Source organism: Lithobates pipiens, unplaced genomic scaffold, assembly GCF_037356315.1.
Source record: "Lithobates pipiens isolate NorthernLeopardFrog02 unplaced genomic scaffold, aLitPip1_a1.2 Scaffold_3, whole genome shotgun sequence".
Taxonomy (NCBI): Eukaryota; Metazoa; Chordata; class Amphibia; order Anura; family Ranidae; genus Lithobates; species Lithobates pipiens.
The window spans coordinates 15,444,897-15,461,762 of NW_027507790.1; the positions used below are offsets into that span (position 1 = coordinate 15,444,897).

At 44.0% G+C, this 16,866-nt stretch overlaps 1 protein-coding gene across 1 annotated transcript in view; it reads right to left on the reverse strand.

Annotated features, from left to right (window-relative positions):
* Positions 1-13,000: 13,000 nt before the first annotated feature.
* Positions 13,001-16,866, reverse strand: part of UBE3B (ubiquitin protein ligase E3B) — an 87,553-nt gene continuing 83,687 nt past the window's right edge. Inside the window, exon 29 of the mRNA XM_077461316.1 lies at positions 13,001-16,409. Within this exon, the coding sequence (XP_077317442.1) occupies positions 16,218-16,409 (192 nt within the window). The 3' untranslated portion in view covers positions 13,001-16,217. The remainder of the gene's footprint in view (positions 16,410-16,866) is intronic.

Genomic DNA, 16,866 nt, shown 5'->3' on the forward strand with positions numbered 1-16,866 from the left:
TGTCACACTGCTGATGTCAGTGCTCTCTATCACGGTGCTGTTGTCAGATGACTCTATCACGGTGCAGGTGTCATTGCTGTATGTCACGCTGCTGATGTCAGTGCTCTCTATCACGGTGCTGCTGTCAGTGCTGTATATCACGGTGCTGGTGTTAGTGCTTTATGTCACGCTGCTGATGTCAGTGCTCTCTATCACGGTGCTGGTGTCAGATGACTCTATCACGGTGCAGGTGTCATTGCTGTATGTCACGCTGCTGATGTCAGTGCTCTCTATCACGGTGCTGCTGTCAGTGCTGTATATCACGGTGCTGGTGTTAGTGCTTTATGTCACGCTGCTGATGTCAGTGCTCTCTATCACGGTGCTGGTGTCAGATGACTCTATCACGGTGCAGGTGTCATTGCTGTATGTCACGCTGCTGATGTCAGTGCTCTCTATCACGGTGCTGCTGTCAATGCTGTATATCACGGTGCTGGTGTTAGTGCTTTATGTCACGCTGCTGATGTCAGTGCTCTCTATCACGGTGCTGGTGTCAGATGACTCTATCACGGTGCAGGTGTCATTGCTGTATGTCACGCTGCTGATGTCAGTGCTCTCTATCACGGTGCTGTTGTCAGATGACTCTATCACGGTGCAGGTGTCATTGCTGTATGTCACGCTGCTGATGTCAGTGCTCTCTATCACGGTGCTGCTGTCAGTGCTGTATATCACGGTGCTGGTGTTAGTGCTTTATGTCACGCTGCTGATGTCAGTGCTCTCTATCACGGTGCTTTTGTCAGATCACTCTATCACGGTGCAGGTGTCATTGCTGTATGTAACGCTGCTGATGTCAGTGCTCTATGCATGTCACGCTGCTGGTGATCATCTCCTGCACCCTCTTCTTTGCCTACCCTGACCTTCCCTCTCCTCCATTGCCTTCATGCGCTCCACAGTCCTGAATTGTCACAACAATTTCCCATATAAAAAAAGAATGCTTGTAGTTGTCGATCCCAGATTCACCTCATACATGTGTTATGTCATTGGCCATGTGGTGGGATTATGTTTGCACAGCTATTAATTATTTTGTGGCTGCAAATTTGACCTGTAGGTTTGCAAAGTTCGCCTCCCATTGAAGTCAATGGGGCCCGCCGCAAACGTTTCGGTTTGCGAACTATCGGCCGCGTTCGCGGTCCGCGTTCGTGAAACGTCCCGTCGGAAGTTTGTCCATCACTATTCTCATGTGACCCACCCCCTTAAGTACACCATTCCAGACTCCTCAGTGGGCCCCGGCACTCCCACTGATTGGCTCCGAGAAGGCTGATACCTAAACATCCAACCAGACCTGGTTCTGACCTGTCATGTGCACCTCACCACTCACATGCCCAGGCAGAACTTCCAAACACAGCCTGGCCAGACTGGTGTTAAGGCCTACATACACAATTAACCCTCAGAACCCCTATTGTTCTGAGGCAAAAACTAAATTTACATGCGTGTGACATTTTATCTAAAATGTCATCCGCTACAGAGGTCTCCAACATTATTTATATATCATGATTAAAGAGGAAGTTCAACCTAAAACTAAAATCTCTAAATCTACTTGTAGCCACAATCTATCACAATCACAAGACTAACCTATCTAGCCCTGTACAGCAAAAATCACTATACATTCCTTTTCTTAAGCCAATCTGGTCTGGTCTCCAGAGGTGGAAGCTCTGTGCAGGAGACAGCTGGCAACAGCTGGGAAATGCCTGGGAAGTGATGCCACCCATGGAGTTACTATGGGGCTTCCGTTGTCGGTTGCCTCTTCTGCACACTCCCACACATTGAAGCCACCGCTGACAGCTCATTGTAGGACTGTACTGGAATGGCTACAGAACAGGTATGTATAGCAATTTTTGCTTTACAGGACTAGATAGGTTAGTTTTAGATTGTGGATGCAAGTAGATTTAGAGATTTTCGTTTTAGCCTGAACTTTTACTAGGGAGATAAAATGGTATTGGTTATTTTATAGTGGAGCTTTATAAAAAAAATATAAATGTAGCACCCTGATGTTTAGGCAGAGTTGCTAGTAAATGTATCTGCCAAGTGTAGTTGCCTTGGCCAATTGATCGATCAATTGATTCCACCCTACTTCTGTAATTGCTGCACTCCTTTCTTCTGTCACTAGATGACCGGGTATCTGGTTGTATTAGATAAGACAAGGGCATTTCAAGGACAGATTAGGAATAGATGGGGTGTCTCAGCCAATGGGTAGGGATTTTGTTGGGTCCCTTGGCCTGCTGGGAGAGTCTATTTATTTAGGTGAGGTCAGGTGATCGGGGTTCTGTGCCACCTGGATGGCTGTCTGGGTGGACATGTGTTGTATTGCCCAGGGCTGCTAGGCCAGAGCATGAGGTGTATCCCAGGAACATCTGGCTGCTAGGCTGTCAGAGTGCCTATCCAGAAGCAAGAGAGCAGCGCAAGCTTGGGACTGCAGCTTGCAGTCCAACCAAAAGTCACGGTTCTGCTGGTCAGAGAGTCTGTCGTGGTCAGAGGTAGAGGGGAAACTGTCGCCAATAAGGGACCATCCACCTTATTACCAGGGACCACCGTGAGTAGCTGAAGCAAGTACCAGAGCAATATTCTCACCAACAGGGGACGTTGAAGAATTGGAAAACTTCGGCAAGTGTTAAACCAGGGACCCAGCCAGCGGAGGTGACACTTGCAGAGCAGTCTTGTCTGCCAAGCCAGGGACCAAGCAGGCCAGTGGGGTGACGATTGAGGGGTATCTGCCAAGCTAGGGACCCAGCAGGGAAGTTGGGGTGATGCTTGAGGAAGATACTCAGTGAGAAGATTGGAAGAGCTCAGGAGATCCAGTGGCAGTGGATCAGTGGGTCTAAGTGATAGACTGGGAGCTCAGTTGAGTGAAGAGCTAAAAAGAAAAGGAAGTGAGAGAGTTTATTACAACCTGTGTTAGAAACTGTTCAAGATTTTTGCCATAGGAGACAGCGTGTTTACACATGCAGATGTGGTGCCCGGCTGGTTGCCATTTCCCTGTATGGCTGTCTACCTATAGATTCTAGAAGTCTCTGAGTCTGCTAATTAACATTGCAACTACTAAAGGGTGTCCTGGCCCTAGCCCTCTCTCCCACAGTTCTGTTCAAGAGAGAATAAATCTCTCTGCATTTAAGAAGTGTCTGGCGCCCATTAATCCACTTTACATTGCACCCACCATGCTTTGTAACCCACTCTACACAGAAGGATGTCAGCTGTTCCTAACTCTGAAGGTCACCATTAGGCCTGGAGAGGCCTGAGACTTGGCTACATTTGGCGCCCAATGTGGGGCAAAGGCGTTATCCTTGCAGCAGTCACCCATAGCAACCGGCTACAGCTTCATCGGGATTTCGCTTGACTCCGTGGGAAAGTGGCCAGTAACATTTCTACTTCTTATAGACTGTGTTATTATGCATCCTAACAACGTGGGGAAGAACCAACAAGTCTCATTGCTCATGGGAGAGTACCAGCCTGGTCTTTTGACACTGTCCACTAGTGCTGCTAGGGTTAAAGTGGTTGTAAACCCTTACAGATCACTTTAACCTACAGGTAAGCCTAGATTAAGGCTTACCTGTAGGTCCATGAAATATCTCCTAAACCTACACGGTTTAGGAGATATTTGCAAAAAGACAGGCGTCCCTGTCTAAGGCGCATGCGCCGTAGACAGCGGTGCGTAGGCGCACTGAGCATGCCGCTGCTAGTGGTGATATGCCATTAGTGGCGGCTCCCATGCACATGCGTGGGAGTGGCGTAATCGCTGCTCCGGCCACTCACAGCGCCGGAGCAGCAATACCCAGAAGAAGATGGATGCTCTGTGCTACAGTGGTGACATCGCTGGCTCCTGTGTCAGGTAAGTGACACATAATGGGCTACTATGCAATGCTGTCAGGGCTGGCTTAGCCCTTTCCTCTCTGGGCTGAGGTCAGGTAAGTGACACATAATGGGCTACTATACAATGCTGTCCGGGCTGGCTTAGCCCTTCCCTCTCTGGGCTGCCTGCTCAACTGTCGGCTAATTGCCAGGTCTCATCTCTCTCCACAGTTACCAGCTGTTCCTTATACAGCTCATCTGACCTGCCTACTTAAAGCTGTCCAGCTCACTTCATATCTGCCTTCGCCTTGGTCACATCACAAGAAACCATCTCCTGCGGTTCTGTTCAAAGACTGGATTGCTGACATCCCTTCTGGCTCCTTATCCTGCTTGCTGTTGCTCTACATGGATCCCTGACTTCTGGCCTGGCTCATTACCCGATCTGGTTATTGAACTCTGGACTGGCTGACTACTCGATCCGGTTACTGGACTCTGGCTATGCTTTGACTACTCTTTCTATATTTACCTTTTTATTTTTATTTAATAAACAAGTATGATTTGATTTTACTTCTGTCTCGGTCTGATTCATGGTTTCTGACAGATGCATAGTAGTCCATTATGCTTTACCTTTGCAGGGAGACAAAGAGGAAGTAAACCCATCAGGGTTTACTTCCTCTTTAAAACAGACAGATTTGGCGGGCTGCAGAAGCAAAAGGGCAGGCGCTGAAGTTTCCAGAAAGTATCTGCACCAATCCGTTAGCAGGGGGAGGAGCCCCCGCTCTGCAGAGGAGGATAAGGAAGTGCTGCTACATGTGCCTGGTTGTGGATTGGAGAAGATGGCACAGTTTGGAAGTACTATGGCAGATTTGAAAATGTATGCTCCGGGTGTTGGCTCCAGTCTGAGTGAGTCAAAAAGCGTTCTGACTGACACTGGAGTGCAGAATACACCTAAGGGTAGGCTTTCACAGGAAATGACTGGAGGCTATGGGGCCTTGTGACTGATCTGTGGGAAGTGTTCTGGTTTGGCCACACATCTGAGGCCTTGAATCGTCTGTGGATGCTGCGGGGAACCCCTGCTTGAGGTAGTCTCGCCAGCTCAACCTCCGTGAATACTGCAGGCAGATTGGAACAAGAATTTTGCTATCTCAGCTGGGAGTGATATCAAGAACCAACCTGCCATCACCCAAGTCGTACTTCCAGTCACCCAACTGGAAGCTGCTTCTCCTGTCTCGACAGCTGCCCTAGGACCCAGTGCTTCGCTCTCTCCTCGAGGCCGTGGTCAGGCCCACCTGCTCGCTCTGATGCCGTAGTCACTGAGCAAATGGGGATACAGGAGTCAGGTAAGCAAGCAAGAGGTGAAAGCAGTGTGCCAGTGGGGGAGGTTATACCTGTGGCTGTTAAGGGAGACAACATGGTTTTGCTGGTTAAAGACAGTGCCAAGCGCAACTACCTCCCGGACGAAGAATGCTCCACGATAACCAATTCAGACATCCCCTCTGATAAATTATTTGAACTGTTTTCGGACACTTTTCCTTGGGCAGGAAAGTGGAGTGAAAGTGATGAGGAGCAAGAGTGTGACATGGAGGAGGGTGAAGTTTCTCCTGCTACTGCTGCTAGTGTCAAAATTGAATGAATTAATGAATTAATGAAATACTTGTATAGCGCACAATGCGAACTGAATAGCCTCAAATTTGATCTGTCTGCCAATGCAGCTCCATCGGTATGCATTACTAGATCTTTCAAGGAGGACCGTTGGGCCGACTGGTCTCTAAAGTTTGCATTGCCAAGCCCATGCCCGTAACTAAGTCTGAATGCAAGCCAGATGTTGTTGCTGAGTATCCAGTCTAGCGTGCTCCAGATGCACGGGTCCTACACGAGTATGGAGACCCTAAAACGCTGCCCCGGCTGTCTAAAGTATAGCGCATAATTATCAAAAAAGTAGCTGAAGTATATGGATACTTGTATCCCTATGTACCGGTTCACCTAGAGGAAGAGATCTTAGCCAAGGAAATGCAGTAGGTGGATGAGGCTGTGCAAAGTTTCCTTCGGATCCATTTGCAGGTGGACTTTCCAAAACTGTCACCCAAGGTGGCAGAAAGATTTCCATCAGTGCTGCATGCCTGGGGCTACAGCTGTAAAATCAATCTGGACAGTGTGATCATTTGCAGACCTGACAAGAAGGATATTTGACACTACATCACCACCATAAATACCAGGGGAGAGGATTTGAAGTTGCCAGATCCCAAGTATTACTGGTAAATACTACAGAACTATACCTGTTCACCAAATCTTGTGGCTTTAAGGACGCTATGCTGGAAGCCACTTCACCCCTGCACAGAGGTTCTTGCTAGTGGAGAACATTCCCTTTTGGCTGTACTGCTAAGATTGTGCAGGATTGAATGCTGCCGGCAGATACAGGGAGTGCCCACTTGAGTCGTGCTGGCCAGTACTGTGGAATTGCCAGTGTGGTTCCCTCTGAAAAGTGACCGGTGATGTTCAGCAGGTTGTTCCTTCAATTGATGATATCTTTCTCAGTCCCTAGCTGTCATGTGGACAGACTGGGACTACCCCTGCAAGGGGACCTACGTTCTGGAGTGCAGTCCTTTTCACCATGGCCTGGCTGCTTGTTGGCTGATTGCAGCTGTGCTACGCATCCCCGGAGTTATCCCTAAGAAGAAGGGAAACTGCTGGGAAATGTGTTTTACCCAAGTGATAATTTTGATGGAGTCTGGCGATTCAAAGACACTGGGGTGTTAGTTAACTAGATAGAATAGGCTATGGTAAGAAAGGGGATGAAAGTTCTTACCGTTATACCGAATAATGGACTGTCCAGTGTCGCATATTGGCCCCCAGGTGGTGTGAGAAGTACCAGCCTGAGTGAGCCCTCATTTATATTATGTGTTTATCTATAGGACATTCTAAGGAAGTTTGTAGGATAATTGTGAAAGGGGTGGCATTCTCGGATGAGAATGGGGCCCACTTTCATTCATATGTCTACGGTTTAGACATGTTATAGGGTGTATTTACACTGCTATGCTGTTCTCCACTGGGGGCAATTAACAACCTTAAGGTACACTTATGTACATGTTACACTATATTATCATAGGAATAGGATGCATTTGCATTGCTGTTTATTTTCTCTTTCAGGTGTTCCTGCACCATTGAATCTTCCTTGGACAAGGAGAGACAGTGACCCGACATGGATAATGATGCTAAATATTCATGTTCTTTATTACTGTATATATTAGTTAGGATATAAGGCTATTGTTGATATGTTTTCCCTTAACCATTTGGGTGGTGCACGATATGTTAATTTGTTTAAATTATGTCTGATATTTATCAAACCTGTGTAAACTACCATTCGCTCATGTATGTGTTGCACATGTTTATTTCATGTGGTATGACACATTCATTATTTGTTATGGCTATTCCTTTCCTGTTTTCCCCATCCATCCCAGTTTTTGCCAGGACATTCGTTCTCAGGCTTGAGAGCTTAAATCATTTTTTTCTGCAAACTCCGAGATGTCGTTTTGTAGGCATGGGGAGGAAGTAGCACCCTATTTAGGCAGGGTTGCTAGTAAACTTACCTGCCAGGTGTAGTTGCCTTGGCCAATTCATAGGAGATCAATTGATTCCACCCTAACTCTGGAATTGCTGCACTTCTCTCTTCTGTCACTAGATGGCCGGGTATCTGGTGGCATTAGATAAGACAAGGGCATCGCAAGCACAGATTAGGAATAGATGGGGTGTCTCAGTCAATGTAAAGAATAATAGACTACCGGCGCATACAGGAACCAACAAATTATATCCTAGTTTGCTGCAATCAAATATGGATGTCACCTCCTGGGTAAACAAGTGTAAGGCTGACTGCCGGTCAGTCTGTATTTGTAGGAGGAGTCAGGCTGACGTCACTTCCGGGTTGCGGATCTGTCGAGGAGGACGTGTGGCGGTTTTTCTCCCTGTTCGTCTGCAGGTCTCAACCAGCGTTCTTCGTGTTTTAGGGGGGCTTCGTGAGCGGTGGGCTCAGGTAAGGGGGAAGTTCTTCCTGCCGTTCACCGTACTCCGGCAGGGGCTTCCTTCTGGGCTGCATAGTGGAGGTTAGGTTTTTTGTTCTCATGCAATTTATGGTTTCTCATGCGATTCACGTTCTCATGGGGTGTACGTTCTCATGCAATTTACGTTCTCATGTAATTTACGTGCTCATGCAATTTACGGTCTCATGCTATTTACGGTTTCTCATGCAATTTACGGTTTCTCACGCAATTTACGTTCTCATGCAGTTTACGGTTTCTCATGCGGTGTACGTTCTTGTACAAAATATATGGTTTCTCATGCAATTTATGGTTTTCATGCAATTTACGTTTTTCACGCAATCTGCGTTTGTTATGCAGTTTTACATTTCTCATGCAATTTACAGTTTCTTGCACAATTTGCGTTTCTCATGCAATTTGCGTTTCTTATGCAATTTACGGTTTCATACAGTTGACGTTTTTCATGCGATTTATGCAATTTATAGTTCTCATGCAATTTACGGTTCTCATGCAATTTCATGGTTTCTCAAGCAATTTTATTGTTTCTCATGCAATTTTTCACTTCTCATGCTAATTTATGTTTTTCCCATGTTTCTTCTATTACTCATGTTACGTTTCTTACGTTTCCCATATTTCTTACATTTCTTGTGTTTCCCTTACGTTTTTCTCACGATTCTTACGTTTTTATCCCATTTCTTACGTTTTTTCATGTTTCTCACGTTTTCTCATGTTTCTTTAGTTTTCCCATGTTTCTCACGTTTCATGTCATATGCCTTTTCATGTCATTGCCTTTCGTTCGCTGCATTTCCGTTACCTGGTGCTTACATCCAGGATCTGTCACGTCTACAGATCCATATGGGCTGAGGTTTTGTTTTTAATTGATTGTCATCCCACAATCTTCTCGCCTGTAGCCCATACGTCATACGTGCACGTTCCACATTACACCTGTACGACTTCCCACCACGGTCTGTGGGTACCTTAGCCCTGAGTGTTCATTTTTAATTTCCTGTCTTGGTGCTGCAGGTTGCTTGGGCTCACTTCTGCATACACTAGGGTGGTGTTGTCATTACCTTCACATTCATGCGCTGTTGGTTCTGTCATTTCTGCACCCACATTCTTTATACTTGTCAGGTAACGGGGGATTGTTATGTCATGGGCTGGTTGTCTGTTATGTTCTCTGGTTGTTTCACACAGCTGGGTTGTCCATGTTCTTCCACTGCAGGTTACCCATCACGTCTATGGGTTTAACAGATTGAGGTGATCGTTTTTAATTGGCTTGTTCGGTGGCAAGTCTCCTCATCTGTTTTTTACGCTGCTCACATATTTCGTACATACTCACGTTTCTCATGCAGTTAGTTTCTCATGCGGGTAAGTTTCTTATGCAGGTAAGTTTCTCATGCAATTTACGTTTCTCATGCAATTGATGTTTCTCATGCATTTACATTTCTCTCGCTTTCCCAGGTTTCTCTCACTGTTCATCAATTCACGTTCTCATGCAACCTGCGTTTCTTATGCAGGTGGCATTTTTCTTGCAGCTTCGGTTCTTATGCTGCTCACGTTTTCATCAGCTCTCATTACTCATGTTTCTCGTTCAGTCACGTTTCCAACACACAGCTTACTTTCTTGTCACAGGTTTCTCAGTCTGCTCACGTTTCTCTCGCAAGTTATGTTCCTGACCCAGTGTGTGTCATTTCCACACTACCTTTAATTTCCTAGCTGCGTCTGCCCAGGAGTTGCGCAATGGTATGGAACGATTGGTAAGTTTGCCTATTGTAGCTCCAGCAGCTTCTATTGGCTTAGGTGCTTTAGTGGTTTCCAGAACCTTCTAGGGGCTTGGGCCGGTATCAGTAGACCCAGGTCTTGGACTCAGGTGCGGTATCACACCTTCTCTTCAGTTCCAGTTTTGTGATGGATTGGGTGTCCATTTGGCTGACGCAGCAGCCTTGATCATTAGGTTTTATTTTGAATGCCAGGAAGGCTCATGACACTGCTTGGCATGTTTTCCATATATATATATATATATATATATATATATATATATATATATATATTTTTTTTTTTTTGGTTGATATTAACTACATTTTATATAGAGGTAGTGAACATATAGGTCTTCATTAAGGGTGTATTAAGGAAATTATAAAGGCTTTAATACATGCACGACACTTTAAATTTGCATATGGAACTGTGAAAGTAACATTTATTGAGCTGGTATAGAGTAGTGATAGTTAGCGCAATCCATAGATGCAGGGGTGACGCTTGCGGAAGATACTCAGTGAGAAGACTGGAAGACCTCAGGAGATCAAGTGGCAGTGGATCAGCGGGTCTAAGTGATAGACTGGGAGCTCATGGGAGTGCATGTGGCCAGGTATGGTCAAGGAGGGAGTGCTCCCCCCTTTCCTGACTTGCCAGGCTGCGTGCTCGGGTAAGGGCCTAATTTGGATTGTGGGGGGTACCCCCAGCGTTTTTTTTATTTTGGCGTTGGAGTTCCTCTTAAAATCCATACCAGACTGAAGGGTCTGGTATGGTCTTGGAGGGGGACTCTATGCCATTTAAAAAATAAATAAATTGGCGCAGGGTTTCCTCTTCAAGATCCTCAGAGCACAAGTTGCATGGCAAAGTCGGATCAGTTAAGACGATGATCTGACATTGATCCGAATTCAATAGGCCGAAGAAGGACCAAAGTCGGAACCAGTTAGGACGGCTCTCGTAGGGAACTGTTGATTTCCACACATCATGCGACATGTGCCCCCAAAGTTGGAGAATTTGTCGTACAAGTGTGAACCTAGCCTGAGAGATTATGTGACAGGCTGCATGCTTCAGGTGATGAAGGAGGGAGGGAGAAGGAAACGATTAGAGAACATAGTTCTGTGCAGTAAATCTGGCTAGATTTGTGAAATAAACATTTAAGAGGGCACTGCAAAGTTCTACAAATATATTTGGTGAGTGATGTTGTGAGATTCCAAAGAGAGCAGGAGGAAAGAGTACAGAGATGTGAGACAGCAGATAGGAGAGACAGCAGGGAGGACAAACAGCAGAGAGGAGAGATAGCAGATAGGAAAGACAGCAGGGAGGACAGCAGAGAGATTTTATAAGTCCTGATCACATTTTCCTAGATTTTGATGTTCCATATTTACAATTTCTTCAATGATGAGCCGCTTTAGGTCCCTCACATGCATCTATCCAGCTCACGTGCATCAACTAGCAGATTTAGGACTCATTCTGATGGATGGCGAGATTTTTTTGTGAGTCTGCATCCACCATGGAACTGCACACAGGCAGCTCATAGAACTGGATGTGGGCACAGCAACTGCACAGACACATTCTCATCTCAAAAAAATGACATGTGGGTAGAGATGGATGTATGGATCAGACAGCACAGTGTCTGCATTTGGAACTGCGCACCTGCTCCTTCCCGTATCTCTAACTTTGACATGCAACTAAGTTTGTGCACCAGCTGCATCCCCCTTCCACTTCTATGGGATGCCTGTGTGCAGCTCAGAGGTGAATGTGTATGCAGCAAAACCCAGATCAGTATGGAGGACAGGGCTCATCAACCATCTGAATGAAACCTTAGGCCCCTTGCACACAGGTGTCTAGCTTGTGTGCATCCAATTTTGTTTTCAGGATTGACCACAATCTTTTAAGTTCAAATGCATTTAGCTCCCACCGCCTGCATTCGGCAAAAATCTATAGCATGCTGAAATGCATTGTAGCTATATGGGCAGAATGCTGCACCAAGGGCACTCTGTGTTCATAGATGAAGGTCCTGAGGCTGTAGCTGGGCGGTGACTAGGGGACCAGTAAGGTGTCCACAGTACAGGGATCCTGGCAGGTGCACAGGCTCAGCACTTCTATACAGGGTGCAGATACAATCTGACCATAGTATACAATTACACCTAAACACCCTTTACTGTGATTTTCATAACTGCAGCAAGATACGGTAAGTGTGTGTGTATATATATATATATATATATATATATGGCTTTGCATCATGCCTTGGCAAAAATTATACCCTCTGATGTGTTCAGTGGGTAGTACTTGGACTCTGGTGTATAGCTCCGTTACAGTAAAGGATTTGGAGCTGTCTTGGTGATTTAAAACAGCTTCTAGAATTGAATTGATAAAGGTAATTTATTGTCACAAAAATAGAAAAACTTACATACGAACTGCCATCTCCTAGGCCCCCCAGATGTTTTGGAACTACATTTCCCATGATGTCCAACTACACTGCAGAATGCATAAGCATCATGGTAAATGTAGTTCCGAAACATCTAGGGTGCCAAGGTTCACTGTCCTAGGCCAATGGGGCATACAACGGGGCCTGTCCTTGGATGGAAGGGACTTCGGTGTGTCACAGAGAAACTCAGCAGTGCTGTGGATGAAGGTGTTGTAGCCCCAACAGCAAGATGGATAATACCTGGGGAGCCTCCTTGCCGTCCGGAGGGTGGTGTGAACCCAGTCAAAAACACCACTGGTATCCCTGCTGAAGTGATCGCAGCGTCTGGCGATGACGTAATCCACCTGCCCTGAAGGATCAGGTGAAGACCAATGGGAAGGTGGAGGAGAGAAGCACAGGGAGGCAGTCCGTGTTCATAGTCCTGCCACCATAACGACATGTTTCGCGTCCAGTGCTTTGTCAAGTCAGGTGACTTGACAAAGCGCTGGACGCAAATCAAGTCATCATTTATCCGTAAATATACATTGTCTCCTTGCCCATTCAGGACATAGTGTCAGTATCTTTGTAAAGGGCCCACACCTGAACTACTGTTACTTATGTGTCAGAGCTCCCCTGCTACTCCTTCCTCTGGAGAAAAAAAAAAATACCCAGTGCTTCTGTGTATAGAGAAAGCACAGGATCTTCTCCCCGTGACAGTGCTTGGGTTTATCATCCAATTGCTAGGCCCAAGTCACATGACCTAGGTTGTAATCGCTGCTCCTTTAGGCATCAGACAGCAGCCACCATCATGGATTTTTAGTGACATCTGTGATGGAGGAGACAGCGGCAGGATAGCACTGACAAGGCGAGTATCAGGGGTTAAGGAGGCTCTTTCAAAGACATTATTGCTTTTTCCCGAATGAACAAGGCGATAGTGCTTCTTTAAATTAGCACAAGATTTTATTACATTAATTTAGGCACATTAAAGGGAACATAGCAAAGAAGTACTTTATTTTAAATAGGTGGACATTAAATAACTTGTGAAGCACAAATAAAGTGATGCTTTATTTTACAGTATATCACCTAATAATTTATTCTGGTAGCATTTTTACAAGCAGATAATGATGGCAGGGCTTTCCTCTTTACACAGTAAGAGGGTGCTGCTCATTGCTTTCTGGACATCTAGCACTGTAAGATTTAAGCCCTTCAGCAGTTAGTGGTAAGATCCCTTAATGAAGACATCTGAAACTAACATAACAGCACCTTTTGATATTAGACTGGCTTCAGGTTAGTTTGCAAATATTTCCTTTTGAATATATTTATGTTCCATGATAAACCAATTTTACCTATGATATATGATAAAAAATACATCAGGAGGCGATGCATTCTTTCAGGGAGAAGAGAAAGCATAACCACTGTTTTGCAGGAATATAATGGTAACCCAGATGTACTACAACAGGTCATTATATATGGTTAGAAAATACCCGGCAAAAACAATAAAACACTATGGCAACCTGAAGTACTCACTTGTTAGGTTTCTTTGGATGGAGAAAGCAAAAAAGCCATATACTGACACAAATGCTTTCCATTACAGGCACTGGGGCGGCTTTCAAAGACAATGCAGAGTATAATTATCCAGGTGAACAGCTTAATCTTTCCTCATCAGCCCTGAGATTGCCAACTATTTTTTGTGCACACCTACTACAACAATACACTACTAGGTGCACTTTATCTCAGAATGGCTGGAATTTAAAATGTATCTTCACTAAAGATTGATTTCTGTTCTGGGAGGAGTAGAATAAAGTCAGTTGTTTTCTGAGTCTTTACTGCTGTCCAGGATATTAGCAAACTGATGTCTCCTGCCTTGGCTTTTCAACTGAGCTACTGACTTCATTCACCTACAAAGATGCTTCATATACTACTACTGAGATTATACTAAGAGGTGAGTGATGATGTATTTCTATACCCCATTCGGTCTAGTGAATTTTCTACAGCTTAGTTGAGTTTAGCATATCATGACTTTGAAAGGGAAGTCCTTTTGCAGGTTAGTAAAGATCCAGAGAGGGCTTGAAATCTGACCAGACTTCACATAAAACTCTGTTTTGGGCAGAATCATGCTTTAAACTTCTAAATCTATATAACCAAAATTATGCAATTCTTGCACTGCCCCTCAAAGGTATTTTTTACTGAGATATAAAAAGTTCCAGATCACCCACCACAAATAAAGGAAAAAGCATGACCTTTTATTTCTGGTGGGTGATTTGGAGCTTTTTATATCTCAGTAAAATAAATACCTTTGAGGGACAGTGCAAGAGAAAGCATAATTTTAGCTCCAGGATCACAGACCGATATCAAGGTATTGATAGAAAGGTATTCTTAGGTAAAGGAGTGGACAAAGTGATCTAACATAGCCAAGAATTTGGTTTCCTAACCAGTACGACTGAAGTTACCCCTCAAGCCCCATACACACTATCAGTTTTTCTGCTGAGTTTTTCCTTCAGATTTACCAAAACCATATAATATGAGGTCAAACCTTAGGAGTTTCAATTTGTATGCAATCAGGCAGGCCCTTACACTACATGGTTTTGGTAAATCTGAAGGAAAAAGTCAGCAGAAAATCTGATAGTGTGTATGGGGCTTTTGAAACTGTGGCTGGTGGGTTTCAGACTCACTCTATAGTCCTGAGATTGTTGCCCAAAATGGCTATAAATGGTTGAACAGTGTCATTTGCAGTCTGTGTTGCTTAAGAAAAAACACACTGTATCTAAGCTAATCTTTTAAAGAAAGACAAAATAATATTTAAAAAAACTTGCCTTTCTTGATGATAGAAGAAAAATTGAAATGACAAAAAAAAAAAAAAAAAAAAAAAAAAAAAGAAGACAAAATAGATGGGCATGACTGCAATGGCGATTACATGGATGAACATTGTGAACATTTTTATAACAGTGAGAAATACATATTTCTACATTAACAAAATAAAGCCCACACTACTACTGAAAGGAGGGAGCCAGCTCCATTCCATTTACTGAAATATCAATAAATAGTTTAAAATAATACTTCTCAGTAAATGTATATACAGTAAGATGATGTTATATCCACTTGTTATTTCCTTGCCATGAGCTTCACGAGTTCATGTACCATCCTTAGAACTCCCAGTACCTCCATTTTCTATCCACTGATAACTATTCACTTGTAGTGATTTCTGGGTATGTCTGCTTTACTTTAGTTCATATATACAGTACTTACTACACTAAAAGATGATACTAGCACACCAGTATTGTCATAAATGTATGCAGAAGTCCTTACAACAAGCTAAAATATTACGTGATGTTTAACTTTCTTTTTGCCAAACACTGCATCCAGTAACAAACATAAGATGCAGGTAAGTAGCTCTTCTTATGGCTTATGATTGTAGCTTTATTTTTTGTCAATGATAGGCTGAAAAAAGGTTACAATCCTTGCTATTATTTTATTTCTGTTTGTGACCTCACCTCTATTTCTCCTAACTTCCTGTGTGGAAGTGCCAAAACAGGATGTGGGGAGAATCTCTCCAACAGGGATCAGAGAGCAATTTTACACTTGGTTTTAGTAGAGTAGAACTAGGTTTAGCTCTACAATCTGTGATGCTATTCGGGGTTAATTGCATCACTTCCTGTGTGGACAAGGACAGAAAGTGACGGGAATTTTTTTCAACAGTGTCACATACAACTTTAAAAACCTGACCAGGGTTCACATAGTTAAAAAAAAAAAAAAAGCCTTTTAGCTACATCTGGACTTTAAAAAATACATCCTAATTTTCAACACTGTAGTGAAAGTTACAGATTTTAAATAGGGAAGTTTTGTGCTCATTTATAAATGAAATGCATTGGGAGTTATTTAGCAAGCATCCTAAAGAAGATCTGTGTTGGCAACAGTAATGTATAGGAATACAGCTGCCCTATTCCATTGTGGTACAGCCTATGTATGAAATCATCTGGAGGCTAGGGTCAACACGTATAGTTATGCTTTCAGACACATTCATAGATAAACTCCAGTGTCTGCAACCTGAGGGCTTAAATCATGCAATATACGTAAACTGCATATTTAAAATAGTGCGATTCTGACACCTCTGCTTTTACACCACAGAAAATATAGAATACACTGTGCTGCCATAAGGCAGAGAATCTATACCATTAAAAACAATATTTGGAATGAAGTCCATAAAACAAGTGCTAAGACAATTCAAAGCCAGTGTTCATGCTGATAGCATAGCGGAGCTTCTCTCTGAGGATCGCTTTCTTGCTGTAGTTTGGAAGTTTTAGAAGGTTGAAGCAGGTAGATGAAGTGGGCAGACGACCCCCTGGCTCTCGTTTCCTAATAGTAAAGAAGCCACGCAGCACACTGCCTAAGGTGTCCCCAGTATCCTAAAAAAAAGAAAAATCTTTATTAAAAATAAAAGGCACCTTAGTGCACTGCAAACAATTTAAACTTCTAGGAGGTACAAAGTGAAAGAACCTAGATGTTCCAGCACATACCTGCACAGCAGCTTTCATTGCTCACCCCACTCCTGAATGCCAAGTTGTTCCAAGCTGTTATATTTCAAAGTAGTGTCAAACTTGTCCACTACCTCCTACCCCCAAACATTCCTATGACTATGGTGGGCTACCTCACTTACCGATAAGAATGTATGCAAAACGGGAGGGATTGGGTTAGCTTCATCACTAGCAAGGAGTGCCAGAGCTTTTTACGATCTGAATGAAGCCACTCTAACCAAGGAAGAGTAACGGTACCTCCAAATATTAATATGGTGCTAGTACACGCAATGAGAGTAGGAACCATCATATCTCTAACTAGACACTGGAACATGTGTGGAAGCTTCCA